General features: G+C 39.1%; 1 protein-coding gene across 5 annotated transcripts in view; it reads right to left on the minus strand.

The window, feature by feature from the left end:
* LOC105392491 (E3 ubiquitin-protein ligase HECW2) overlaps positions 1-12640 on the minus strand; it is a 95872-nt gene that overhangs the window by 6754 nt on the left and 76478 nt on the right. For all 5 annotated transcript variants that reach the window (XM_048623644.1, XM_048623643.1, XM_048623645.1 and 2 more), the window contains 2 exons: positions 1187-1393; positions 541-678 (listed from right to left, as the gene is read on the minus strand). In XM_048623644.1, coding sequence (XP_048479601.1) covers positions 541-678; positions 1187-1393 — 345 coding nt within the window. The remainder of the gene's footprint in view (positions 1-540; positions 679-1186; positions 1394-12640) is intronic.

Consider the following 12640-nt stretch of genomic DNA (forward strand, 5'->3'; position numbering starts at 1 on the left):
GGAGGTTCTGATTTTTTTTTTTAAATAACATGTGATGCTACTTCTGTATACGGGTCTATCAAATACCAAATAGTACCAATTGATATTGATATGAGCTGGACATAAGAGAGAGATCTGACATAGGTACCTAGGCTGCTATTTATTCTGGAACTTTCATAGGAAACAGACGTTATGTTTCTTTTTCAAAGTCAAAGTGACGCTAGTGGCCAAAAGCTAGGTGAACCAAAAACTCATGAAGAAATCGCATAAGACGCTTTACGGCTAACCAACTTGCTGGGTCCGCCGTAGTCGAGCCCCTCCTCGCCGTCCCACAGCACGCACAGCTTGCCCTTCTGCAGCTCCTTCTTGCTGCACGACATGATGCTGTGTACCTGAATAGCTAGTGTCTACATACACTGCCTGATCCCTACCTACTACTGTGGCAGACTCCTAGCCACACAACCGACATATGGCACCAGTAGCGCAATACCCAGAACATGTATGGAATCGAAGCAATTTACTATGAAATCCTACATCGCGGTATCAAAGTTTCACACCAACCTGCTGGGTCCGCCGTAGTCGAGCCCCTCCTCGCCGTCCCACAGCACGCACAGCTTGCCCTTCTGCAGCTCCTTCTTGCTGCACGACATGATGCGGCGGAACGCGTCCTCTAGGAGATGCTCGCGACGGATGTGCAGTCTGGAAGAAACGGGGGAGGTTAGTGGGTTTAGTTGATGGAGAAGGTTGGGCCTTGGAGAAAGTTGGTGTGGGTTTGATTGGGGGAACATAGGAGGGCAAGAAGAAGAGAGCTATATTACTCGTCTGGTTGAGTGATGTTTAGGCTCAACGAGCTATTAAGCATAGAATGTATTTTCAGGATAGCCATCCCCGGGGGATAGATTGTGACATTGGAACTGTGGAAAGCTTAATTTCCGGATCTTAGCGGATCCTGGTTATCAGTGTATCTCCTATCACCATCTAATGAGGGTATATCACTGAAGCTCGTAAATTTTCTGACCAGATAAACATAACCTCAAATTAATACCTTTATTTTATAAAATCATGAATCCTTCTAGCATTCACGTAGTAATTAAGCAAGTTCATAACATAAAATATACAATACAGGGTGTCCCGATAATAATCAAACCACATTATGACTTGTGGGACACCTTGAATGATGTTGCCCAAAAGTCTCTACAATACTCACTTGAGCTTCCCCGGCCCCTGCCCGTAGCCCTTGCTCTCGAGCTTCCTGTAGAACGCGCGCAGCTTGGCCTCGAAGTCCCGGCGCTGGGGGGCGGGGGCGCGGGTGCTGCGCGCGGGGGCGGGGCTGGCGGCCGGCGACTGCGGGCCCCCGATGGCGGGCGCGGGCGCCGCCGCCGGCACGTAGCTCATGATCTCCTGCTCGAACAGGCTGGGGGAGAACGGGTGGGTTGTTAGCTGGCGTGTTATTATCATATACATATATTGTTTAAAGTACTTAGAGGCGCCGGCGAGGAGAAAAGCCCATATATTTTTTAAAGTAGAGTCGTCGGCGATGAGGCAGGCCGAGACGGAGATGGCGGGTCGACATGGATCAATTCAGCATTGATTGGGCTGAAGTAGCCCAGCACCGGGAAAACAGCTAGCCAGGTAAAATACGTATTTCAAAGAAGAAATTCCATAAGAGCGTGAAGTTACAAAAATAAAATGATTAAAACAAGAAGGGTAATTAGTTATCATCGTGGTCTGTAATTAAGTCCTCCTAAATAACCTTGTCCGTATCCAAGTTACTGCGTTGTGTGAAAGTCGGACTCCTTCAAATGTTTACTAGAGCGTGGCACCACATCGAAAACTACACCCACACCTTGTGAATCCGACTAATTGATGCTTCGTTTTTGTAAACCAAAAATTACAGAACAACGCCAACAGATATAAATGGGCAGATTTATTAAATTGGACAGGTGTAACTCAATTAAATTCTTATCGTTTTCTTTCCATCTAAACTTGGCCGTTATTTATTTCAGTGTGTTGAATATTATCCATAAAAATGATCGTACACACATCGAGCCCGGAGCTTTCCTATTTCCCGTAATATAATATCAGGCTACATGACCGCTTGGAGCAATGAACCGTGGTAGATTATATCCAAAAAGTCGAGCGGGCAAGGCCGCGGCTCAGAGACAACCGGGGCTCCTCTAGGCTAGTTCCATAATCGATTTGGGAGCCCGACCCGGTGTTTTAAGGCGGCCCCGCCCCCCCTCGTGATCGAGATTAGGTAATTAGTGTAATTTCATTTGAATGCGGTGAAATATACGCCAAAGACACGGTGCGTGCGTCGATCGACGCGTGAGATACCAGATGGGACAGATAGCGCTGCGGCCGCTGTCACTGCCCACTGTCGCTGCCGCGGAGACAAATAGCAACCAGCATACGATACCGCCGACACAGAATTTGCCCGTAACTAGGGCATCTACGCTTCTCCGAAACCTAAAGTAAACACGGCACGGTACAGAGATCACGTTCGCGAACCATTTTGAGCCCTTTTCGAGTAGACCTTCGAGTGTAATGACCACCCGGTCAATAATAACATTAATAAATCTAATACGACTCGTTATTATGTAAATGATTAGGCGCGTGCGGTTATTCAATGACAGCGTTGATTGCAATGCATTGTTTGGCTCGACTGTCAAGTAGTTGGAACGGCCAAAGGCTTCACACAAATTGAGGAAATATTTAGTGGCTTGCGCGTGCGCAAGGCCGTCTCCCGGCCGGCGATGGGAACGACCTGAAATTATGCCGGTATCCGAATAGAATATTACCTGTTGGATCACGATCCGATTGAAACTCTAACGCGCGATTGTGGGCAGGTACCTACGAACTCTTTGTATTGTATCTTTGTTGTGTTTCGATAAGGAATCTGTGGAGCGTCTTCATAAGCGATTACGGGTATAAATGCCGGGTGTGTGGATGCGTCGGAGGGCCGGCCAGTGGGCACCTTCCAATTCTATCGTGTAATGACCGTGTGGCATGTCCCTGGAGCGTCCGGGGCGGCGCACGCGGCGGCTATCAGCGAGGTGCGTGACCGCGGCACACCTGCGCGGCGGCGGCGGCGGCGGCGGCGTGTGCGCGCCCCGGGCTATGTGCCCCCATTGTGTATCTGTGATTTTGGACGCTCGATAACCACGCGGCGACCACTCTTCCTACATCTGCGCTGAGCTCAGCACGTACATCATAAAACGAACAAGCTCGAAATAATCAATAACTCGATAGATCCATGGCATTGATCGATTCGATATCAGAATACGAAATGAGGGAGTAGAGCAGATATAATCTCGGTTTATTTAGTGCAGTGATATAACGCTTATCACATTGTCAATGATTAGGTGTACAAACGAGCGGAGGCGATAAGCTCGCTTTCTCCATAACTCATCATGATTTATGGTGAAGCTGGAGAGCGCTGAGGGCGCGCGCCGCCGCGATATATCTCCGCTCCTGATGACGGAGCCCGAGACATTCGAAATCAACTACGAAACGACGGGTAAAAAAAAGAATAATATAAATCGACTCTACATCCAACATTTCTTGTCGATGTTTAAAGTTGCACCTGTACTAGAGAATCAATAAATACAGGAGATACGATACGTAAGCTGGGTACGAGCAAATAAATTCTGTCCTTTTTATTAAAATTGGGATTGGAGCCTCGAAAAATATCAGATTACATCCTCGAATAGACATACTACCGACCGGCAAGCACGTATATAAATAATACAATACATCTGGTATTAAAACCGAAAACTGAAACATATTTACTAACGGCATTGGTTGATTGGTAGATGACCTTAGAGAAAATGAGTTCTGATACGTGTCTAATATATTTTTTTTTGTAATTTGCTTCCTATGATGAATGGTGCCATTAGGGGCAGGCAGAAACAAAGGTTGTGTTTTTTGGCCATTAACCATTTATGACCTGCAGCGCTGGAGTGTTTTAAGTGCCTGCTGGGCCGTTTAGACAACTTAGCTGCATAATTTTTATATGTTCATATTAAGTTACCTTCACCATCTATCTTTCTGACGGCAAAGTGAGAATTGGCATGTAGAGCATGAAGGAGCATAATAAAACAATTATCTTATTAGAAAAGAATAACAAAAGTAAAGTAATGGACGTAGATATATTCAGCCACGTTAATTTTAGCGGACTGTGCGGAGTGTCACTAATCGTCCAAGGCTTGTTTAAATACTGCCAAATCGTGTAAAACCGTTGATAATTTGAGTATCGTTTGCATTAAATTACGACTGTCGCCATAAAGTTAACTTTGTAAATATTGGTTGGCATTGCACTTGTTTAGGGCATAATAACTGTTGGTTAACCGACGCCATAAAAGCATAGTGGTTGCCAACATTGAAATAAAGTCGTAAAAACTTTGCAAATTGCCTTTTGAGTATTAGACAGTAACCTGTTAAAAAACTGTCAGTTTACGAGTTAAAAGTAATGATAGTTTTATGGTCTATAGTAAACAAGTTTAATCTTGAGGAAAAAATTAAACTAAAAATTATGAAGTTTATTTATCTGTCTGTTAGTTTATTCACGTCATCGTCATCGAAACAGCTAGCTCAGCATCTAACTCCGGTGTGGTGGTGCGAACATCTGGGAGGATGGAGAGTAATCATTATATCAGAAAGCTCACGGAAAAAGGATAAGAAGTATCTTATTATTATTAAAAAATATATAATTATGCATAAAAATAATTCAGCACCCAATTAATTCACAAAATCCTCTTAAATAACATTAAAAACGAAATTTCATTCATGCCTAATAGGCGTGATATAATTATAGATAGACCTTGCAAATTAATTTCATTTTAATTTAAGCAAAAAAGAGAAACAAAATGGTATTTTTTGTAAGATATCGATCAGTCTATAATGTTTTTATCGTTAGTTTCTGTAAAGCCATCTATTATTTTTTTCTTAATAATATTATAAAAATTGGATTAGTTAGGTTTATTCAGCTTTTTCAGCAGGCTAGCGAGCTTATTTATTATGTTTGTCATATATATCGCTTTAAGTGACAAGACCGTCATTTTATGTTAGGGCTGATTTTCCAATAGTCAGATAAAAGTTATCTGAGGAATAATTCTGATGCTGTCGCATGTGGAGTTTGGTATTAGACAGTGACAGCAACAATTTTATTCCTCAGATAGCATATATCTGACAATTGAAAAATCAGCCATTAGTGAGGTTTGTGAACAAATAAAGAATACATAGCTGTTCTTTAAATAATATTTGAATTCAGATCCAGCCATGCCCTATCATCAAACATAAACAAATTAGGATATTGCGAAGTGTTTGTTTCCTATACGAATTATACGCGATGCGCGCAGGGCAATGGCAACACATTATGTGGCTATTTAAATATTGTACTCGTTCATACCGGCGCCTGCGCAACAATCGGTGCATCCTTGTACAATATGAGCGTTACGATAATCATCTTTTAAGTACACCTAATTGATTTTATGAAATGTGAATAAGACGATATGATAGGGTTTCATGTGCGAATTTTGAAACATTAGGTATTTGTCTGAAACCATAAAAAAATTAATAAACAATAAAAAACCTCTGAATTTAAAATCGATTCAGTGGATCCAGAGTTTTGAACTAACCAATATAAACATTTGGAATTAAATTGTACTTCAATTTTACTTTCGTACAATCAACAACATCCAGCAGTTAAACCACTTCCGCAAGTTCACAGTTCTACGTCCCCTGTACTTGACCTCATTTTAGCATAAAAACGTTAATTATAAATAAATAATAATAATAAATAAATATTTTTTATTCCAAAAAAGCTTATCTAATTACAAATTACATCTGTGCCTGAACTAGGCCAGAGACCTGTACATCAGGCATCAGCGCTCCTCCAATAGAATATAATAATAAAGCTGTGCAAATTCAAGTAGGTACTCAATATGATTAAAATTAATTTAAAATAAAATTAATTAACTTAAAAATAAAATTAATTATAACTTAAAAATAAATAAATTAAATGAAAGAATCATACAAACTTTACATCAAATAAAGCTAGCTAGATCAATCTAAAAATTAATGGTGGCTAGAAGTTTAATGGCTTGGGAATTTGTACCCAAGGGACAAAATATTTGTATTTAGTAATAAACAGTTTTAAAGTTTACATTTATGTATACTATGTTCTCATAATAAAAGTTAGGTAGCAATCATTAACAAATGTTCAGTATCCTCATAATTAAGTTTTTGTAGGTATTTTAACATAACATTTTTACACTCATATTGGTTCAACAGGTGAAGTTTATTTAATTTATTCAATTTATTGTATAAGTATGGTCCAACAAAGCAGAAAAAGTTACGTACGAAGGCATGTTTATACGTGATTGTCTTACAAACTTTGTAATTCCTTCTGAAATGTTTGTTAGTGTCAAGACAGTCCAGTACAAGTTTATGCTGCTTCAGTACAGTGTGATATATAAACAGCTGACGAACTGTTAGAACTTCGCAATCTTGGTATAACCTTTCAGTGGGATAAAGTATGCGGCGGAAAGTAGCTACTTTAAGAACAGCTCTTTGGGCCCGTTCTAGAATAACAAGGGTAGTCTTTGGAGCTCCGCCCCACGAGGTAATACAATAGATAAGTACTGATTGACAGAGAGCTATGTATATTTGCTTTAGTAAGTAGGGATCTAGGATATGTCTTAGTTTTTTAAAGATAAAAATGAGCTTTCTCACTCTTGCGGACGTCAGTTGAATATGGTCTTTGAAATTCAAGTTCTGATCAATCATGATGCCTAGATATTTTATTTTATTAGACCTGGAGATGTCATCGCAAGAACATGAATCACGATGCCCGCAAGTGTGGTAAGTAATTTTAAACTGTGAGGATGGTTGACTAGAATTACGTATTGAAAAAGAGATATATGTCGTTTTACTTTTATTAAGAGTAAGCAGATGTTGTCGCAGCCATAGTGTTACCTGGTTAAAACCACTTTGGGCATGTTTGAAAGTTTCCTCCCACGAATTTGTAGAGAAAAGGAGTACGGTATCATCCGCATAAGATATGATTTTACCATGGGGCAGACTAAGACTGAGGAGATCGTTAATATAAATGATGAAAAGGATAGGTCCCAAAATACTGCCCTGTGGTACACCATATCTTACAGGTAGGTCACAACTAGTGTAATGGTCAATCTGCACACTCTGATATCTTTCAGTTAAGTAATCCTCGAACAGCTTTAGCTGATGTCCTCGGATCCCAATATTGTGGAGTTTATTTAAGAGTATTGGCACAGAGACCGTGTCGAAGGCTTTAGCTAGGTCTAAGAAAATCCCCAGAGTTTTTTGCCCTTTGTCCAGATTACCAACCACATAATCTGTCAGTTCGTGTACAGAACCATCAGTGGATTTACCAGACCTAAATCCAAATTGGCAGTTTGAAAGTAGCTTATTTTTTTCTAAATAGTTGATAAGCCGGACATTAACAATTCGCTCTAGTAATTTAGATATGGATGGCAAAATGGAAATCGGTCTGTAATTTTCGACACGGTCTCTGTCACCAGATTTGTGAATGGGATGTACTATAGATTTTTTCAGATAAGTTGGAAAACATCCCTTACTAAGACAGATTTGAAATATATATGTCAACGGTGGTACAAGAACATGTCTAAGCTGTTTGAGTATATTGTTGGAGATGTTATCCCACCCAACGGCACATTTATTTTTGAGGCCTATTATCATCCTTTCCACCTCCTCCTCATCAGTATCTAAAAGTGCAAAGTATCAAATTAACGCATATCATCGCCACAGAGTACGAATATATGTATAGCTACATACATACATGTTACATGAACATGGCATATGCACCGGAAGCGGTGCCCGGAAATCCCCCCTCCTGCAGGGACAATGGTCGATCCGATGAACCCTGACCCCCCACTTAACAAGCACTTTCATTACGCAACTAAAGCTTTTTTAATTGCGCCTACGCCTGTGTTGGACTGGTGTTCAACGGGACATGAGCGGCTGTGTGTTTTGTATAAGCTAGGTAGTTTTAAAGACCGCGCGAACCTACATAAACAAAAATAACGTCTTTACAATGCCAATAAAATCTATGTCCTCAATCTATAAAAATTAAGGTTAGTGTCTCAAGATTATCCCTAATCTTTAGACGGTCAATACGATTACACAAATAAAATCAAAGATAAAACGAAAAAGAACAGATAATTGATATAGATTCGACATCGCTCCAGATATGACAACGGAAACTGGTGCGATGACCGCACACTCCCTCTATGTTTACAATTCAATAAAATCGAACAAATAATGGCACAGATAAAACAAATGTGTAGATACGACAATAAAATAGATAGCGAGCTGTTAGCCCGAGAGCTTTGTACTTAATTTCGCGTTTTATTTCTCTCTCCCACCGCAACACGATAAAACGATTGGCCTTTTTTCAAGTTCATTACAAGAGAAATTAGCTACGGAGGTTAAATTGATTGTGTAAATGGTCTAATACTTCAGAGCCGATTAGACTTGATTTAGAGCAATATTTTAAATCTGAATTTAAGAAGACAGAGAAAATATAAATTAAGAAAGAATAAAAAAATATCTATGTGAAAATGATGTTAATAAACCACCTGTCCAAGTCTGTTTCAAATTGCAGCGTTATCGACTACAGGCTGTATCTCCGAGTCAATTATTCCTCTCCTACGGCCGCGTCAACGCCCCTAAACACAAATTATTTCAATTTGAAACCACCACCATGACATGGAACGGCAATCAAAGATGGTGTAATTACAGACAGTTTTTTTTTCCAGATCGCCCGACCGGTGCTAGTTCCAGCTATTATGTCCAAGAACTGGATCCTGTCGTCCACCTTGGACACGCAAGGTTGTCATAGTCGAACAATCGGGCGGGCCCGGGACGAACAAACTAGTATGTCAGGAGCAAAAACCTGGTTTATGCAGAGTAACTGGTAGGTATGCCGCGGCGTGAACAGTTGAACACCGCCATTTGTATGATGCTGATGGGCTAGCGGGACCTATTATCATGGCCCGTTTTTTTCTGCTGTTCATATTTATTGCACGCTCAGTCTAAAAATATAAAAACAACTGAGTTTATTTACCTTGCAGGCGTAGTGTGGCATTTATATGCTTTTGATTTTTGTTTATTGATTGCGTGTAAATTAATTAATTGTACTTATGAGTCTCATGACTAAGCACACATAGTTACATACTTTCTGATATAGATACGTTATTTAAATCTTAGCAAAATGCGAAGACCTGTACAGAAAGGCACCGACATGATAATCTTTTCGAAACGAAGCGATAGAAAACATTAAGATTATACCGGCAATGATGTTTTTTGTAGCGTAAAATATAGGTTTTAAAAGTTGTTTTGTAATACACATCCAATATTAGACATCATTGGGCATAAAACACCGATTCTCCACACGTACTATAATCCGTAGCATCGTGTTTGTCTAAACTTGACGGACAAGACACCAAGCCACAGATTATTCACCTTTATCCTAAAGGGATTCGGTATAAAATCCTGTGGTTGTATGGTCGGTCTGATTTTCAAATATCGAATCATAATAGCTTAGCCTATCTCGTAGAAGAGACGTTCCCATATCAAACGTTCTTACGATCGTTAACTTTTACGGCATTTTGATTGGAGCTGTGACTAACTGTATGGAAGCACGAATGTCCAAAAAAGCCTGGATATTTAAAACGGAAATAAAATTTAAAGACTTGTGTTATTTGTTGGTTAACGCTTCTTGGGATGGAGCATAATAAGTTGCACCATTAGGTACTTCTATGAAGAAAACATTGCGCAGACTAATAGGCATATTAAAGACTTCATACTCTACTTCTTTAATAAGTTGAATCTTTAGAAATAATATGGTAATTATATGTTCGGTTTAAAATAAACTATGTATAACAAAACTAACTTAACTTTATGAGACTCCTGGAATTTTTCTTATCGGTATAAGTAAATGACGTGACGTGAATAGTTATTAATTTGGTTATAACAAAATTTGATATAGTATAAAAGTTATCAATCATGAATAATTTATAGATTTAACACTGATAGACATACGATACGGTATCGGTATCATATGCACACGTTATAAATCCGCAACTTTTCAGTCCAGGATTAAAAATAGAGAAATTACGAGGTACTTTAGAAAATACCAACAACACTTTCGTTGAAAGACGAAACATAAAAATACAATTTACTTCACAAATCGTTAGGGCGCATTCACACGGGATACGTCTTTGACGATTCGGTATAAAACACGATTCGCCTTGACGGATAGATGTTCACATTGAATACGGAATCGTGTTTTTTCACGATTCGATTGAAATTTTATATTTGAAAATTAGAATCGTCATTCTAATTACCGTAGTGACCGACGTATCCGTCTACGTCTTTTTTCACGATTCGTGAAGCGTGTGAACATGGGTATATAAAAAGCATTGCTCCCGTCAAAAAAAATAACGAATCGTGAAAAAACACGATTCGTGAAAAATCACGATTCGTCTTCGTGTGAATGAGCTCTTACGGTGACAATAAAAACCTCGTCTATGTAAAGGACACCGCAAGGCTGTTCGGGCGACAACCTAAGCCTCTCTTTTACTTCTTTATAATTGCCGCGTTTCACTAACGCTTGGCTGGAGGTAGAGGAGCCCAAGATTTAGTGCCGACAGGAAGGGCTTTGTTAAACGCTGACACTGGGATTATAGCTCGTAAAATTTCATTGATTTAGCCCACAATTAAAAAGGCATTTTCTTTGTTTTGGAAAAAATCATTGAACATGCGTTAATATACAGCGTATCGAAAGACAATCTTACGTTTAATTGGAAAACTGCAATTGCAGTTTCAATAGTAGATTAGATGCATCTACTATGCCATCTATTTCCATTACACGTTTTGTAAAGGCGCAATTTATTATGCTTGCTATTATCACTTATCAGGTAATAGGAGGAGTGATCAACATTTGTCGCAATCCACAATAGGAACTCATGGCACTTTCACTATGGCGGCTGGCTGGCGAGAATTTCCGTTAAATTAGATACTGCTGCACCGGCCGGGCCTATTCAGGGTTGTTTATAAACAACACAATCTAAGGATTAAGATTAAACTTATCCCATGGTTAAATAACTAACAAAACTTTTTAAGCCCATACAAAACTCGCGTGAAAAGCTTGTCCATTAATAATTTACCGTAAGTTGCTACAGCTACAGCCAATTTTAGGAAAATAATTACGTAATTTACAAGATCATGTCCAACTACAAGATTTAGTTTTTAAAATAATTCGGGGAATCTCCATACTTATCATTTTAAATCATTGACCCACAATCAATATTATCTATACTGTCATTATCGGCTATCAGTGAATAGACAGGTACGCATAATCTTAGATGTAAGAAATATTATCTGCTCGTTTTACAAAAGTATTATGAACATATTATTATAAATTTTGACGATTAAAACCTGTAAAAAATATGGACCCTGATGGACCTCATCTCAATAGACCTGCAATAGCAGGGTCTACATTAAAATCGTATTAAATACTGCCCTAAAAATATGGAGGACCATAGACAACAGAATAAGGCGTTGGGCCCACCTGGTGTTGGCCAACCCTTGCTATCTCATTGAAGAAAATCTTGGCTTAACGGTTGTGTGACGTCATCATAATTGCATGTCCCGAAGCACTACCTCTACATTATAACTAGACCATTATTATAGATTTAGCTACAACAGCAATTCATCTCTTTGGACCTTATTACGAGGGTGTATGGGTGGTATTGAATGAGTTGTCTGAAAACATGTCTCAGACCCTGTTATTATGGGAATGACAATATTGAGAGATATCCTGCTAAACTGCCGCCTAGAGGTGCTTGTAAGAAATATTGTTATGAGACTGTTGGATATTTCACTTTCAAAATAGTTGAACCAATATTGCTCATACAAATTGTAGGATACTTTTAGAATATTGTTAGTCAGTAAAATGGGGTTCCGCTCATCTGGCATAATCTTTATTGACCAAAACTCATTTCGCATAACTCGTATGGTCTAAACTTTTTTGGCCGAACCATCACTTTGCCAAGACTTATGTGGCATAAGGCTCGTTTCGTCTAAAACTCTTTAGGCACAATCTTTAAACACCTAAGTTTCGTTTGCTCAAATTTATGTTCGTCAATACCTATGTATAATCTTGTTTCTCCTAATGTTATCTTAATAAATAATATATTAAGTATGTAGTAAATGTACAAATTGTGGTATTTTTCTCCTATATCCCGAAAATCACGATATTGTATGATCAAAAAATCGAAAGTTAACGACCAATATAATTATTACAAACCCCATGAGATCGAAACCTAAAAATAGGTGCGACGACGAGCAAAGCGAGGAGGAGCGTGTTAGGTGCACATGTTTATCAAAACCAAAGCGGAGCGCAGCGAAGCGGAGCGGAGCGTTTTCCAAACAGCGGAAACAAACAAGGCACCAGTTTGCGCTATGTAGGGAGACGCTCCGTCAAAGTTAACGCCAAAAGAATATTATTACTTTGTATAAACCTATGCCATAGCATTATTAGGCTATTCAAGATTTGGCCATACCATTATTAGGCTAAACAATGTTATGCGAAATA

Source organism: Plutella xylostella, chromosome 10 (genome assembly GCF_932276165.1).
Source record: "Plutella xylostella chromosome 10, ilPluXylo3.1, whole genome shotgun sequence".
Classification (NCBI taxonomy): Eukaryota; Metazoa; Arthropoda; class Insecta; order Lepidoptera; family Plutellidae; genus Plutella; species Plutella xylostella.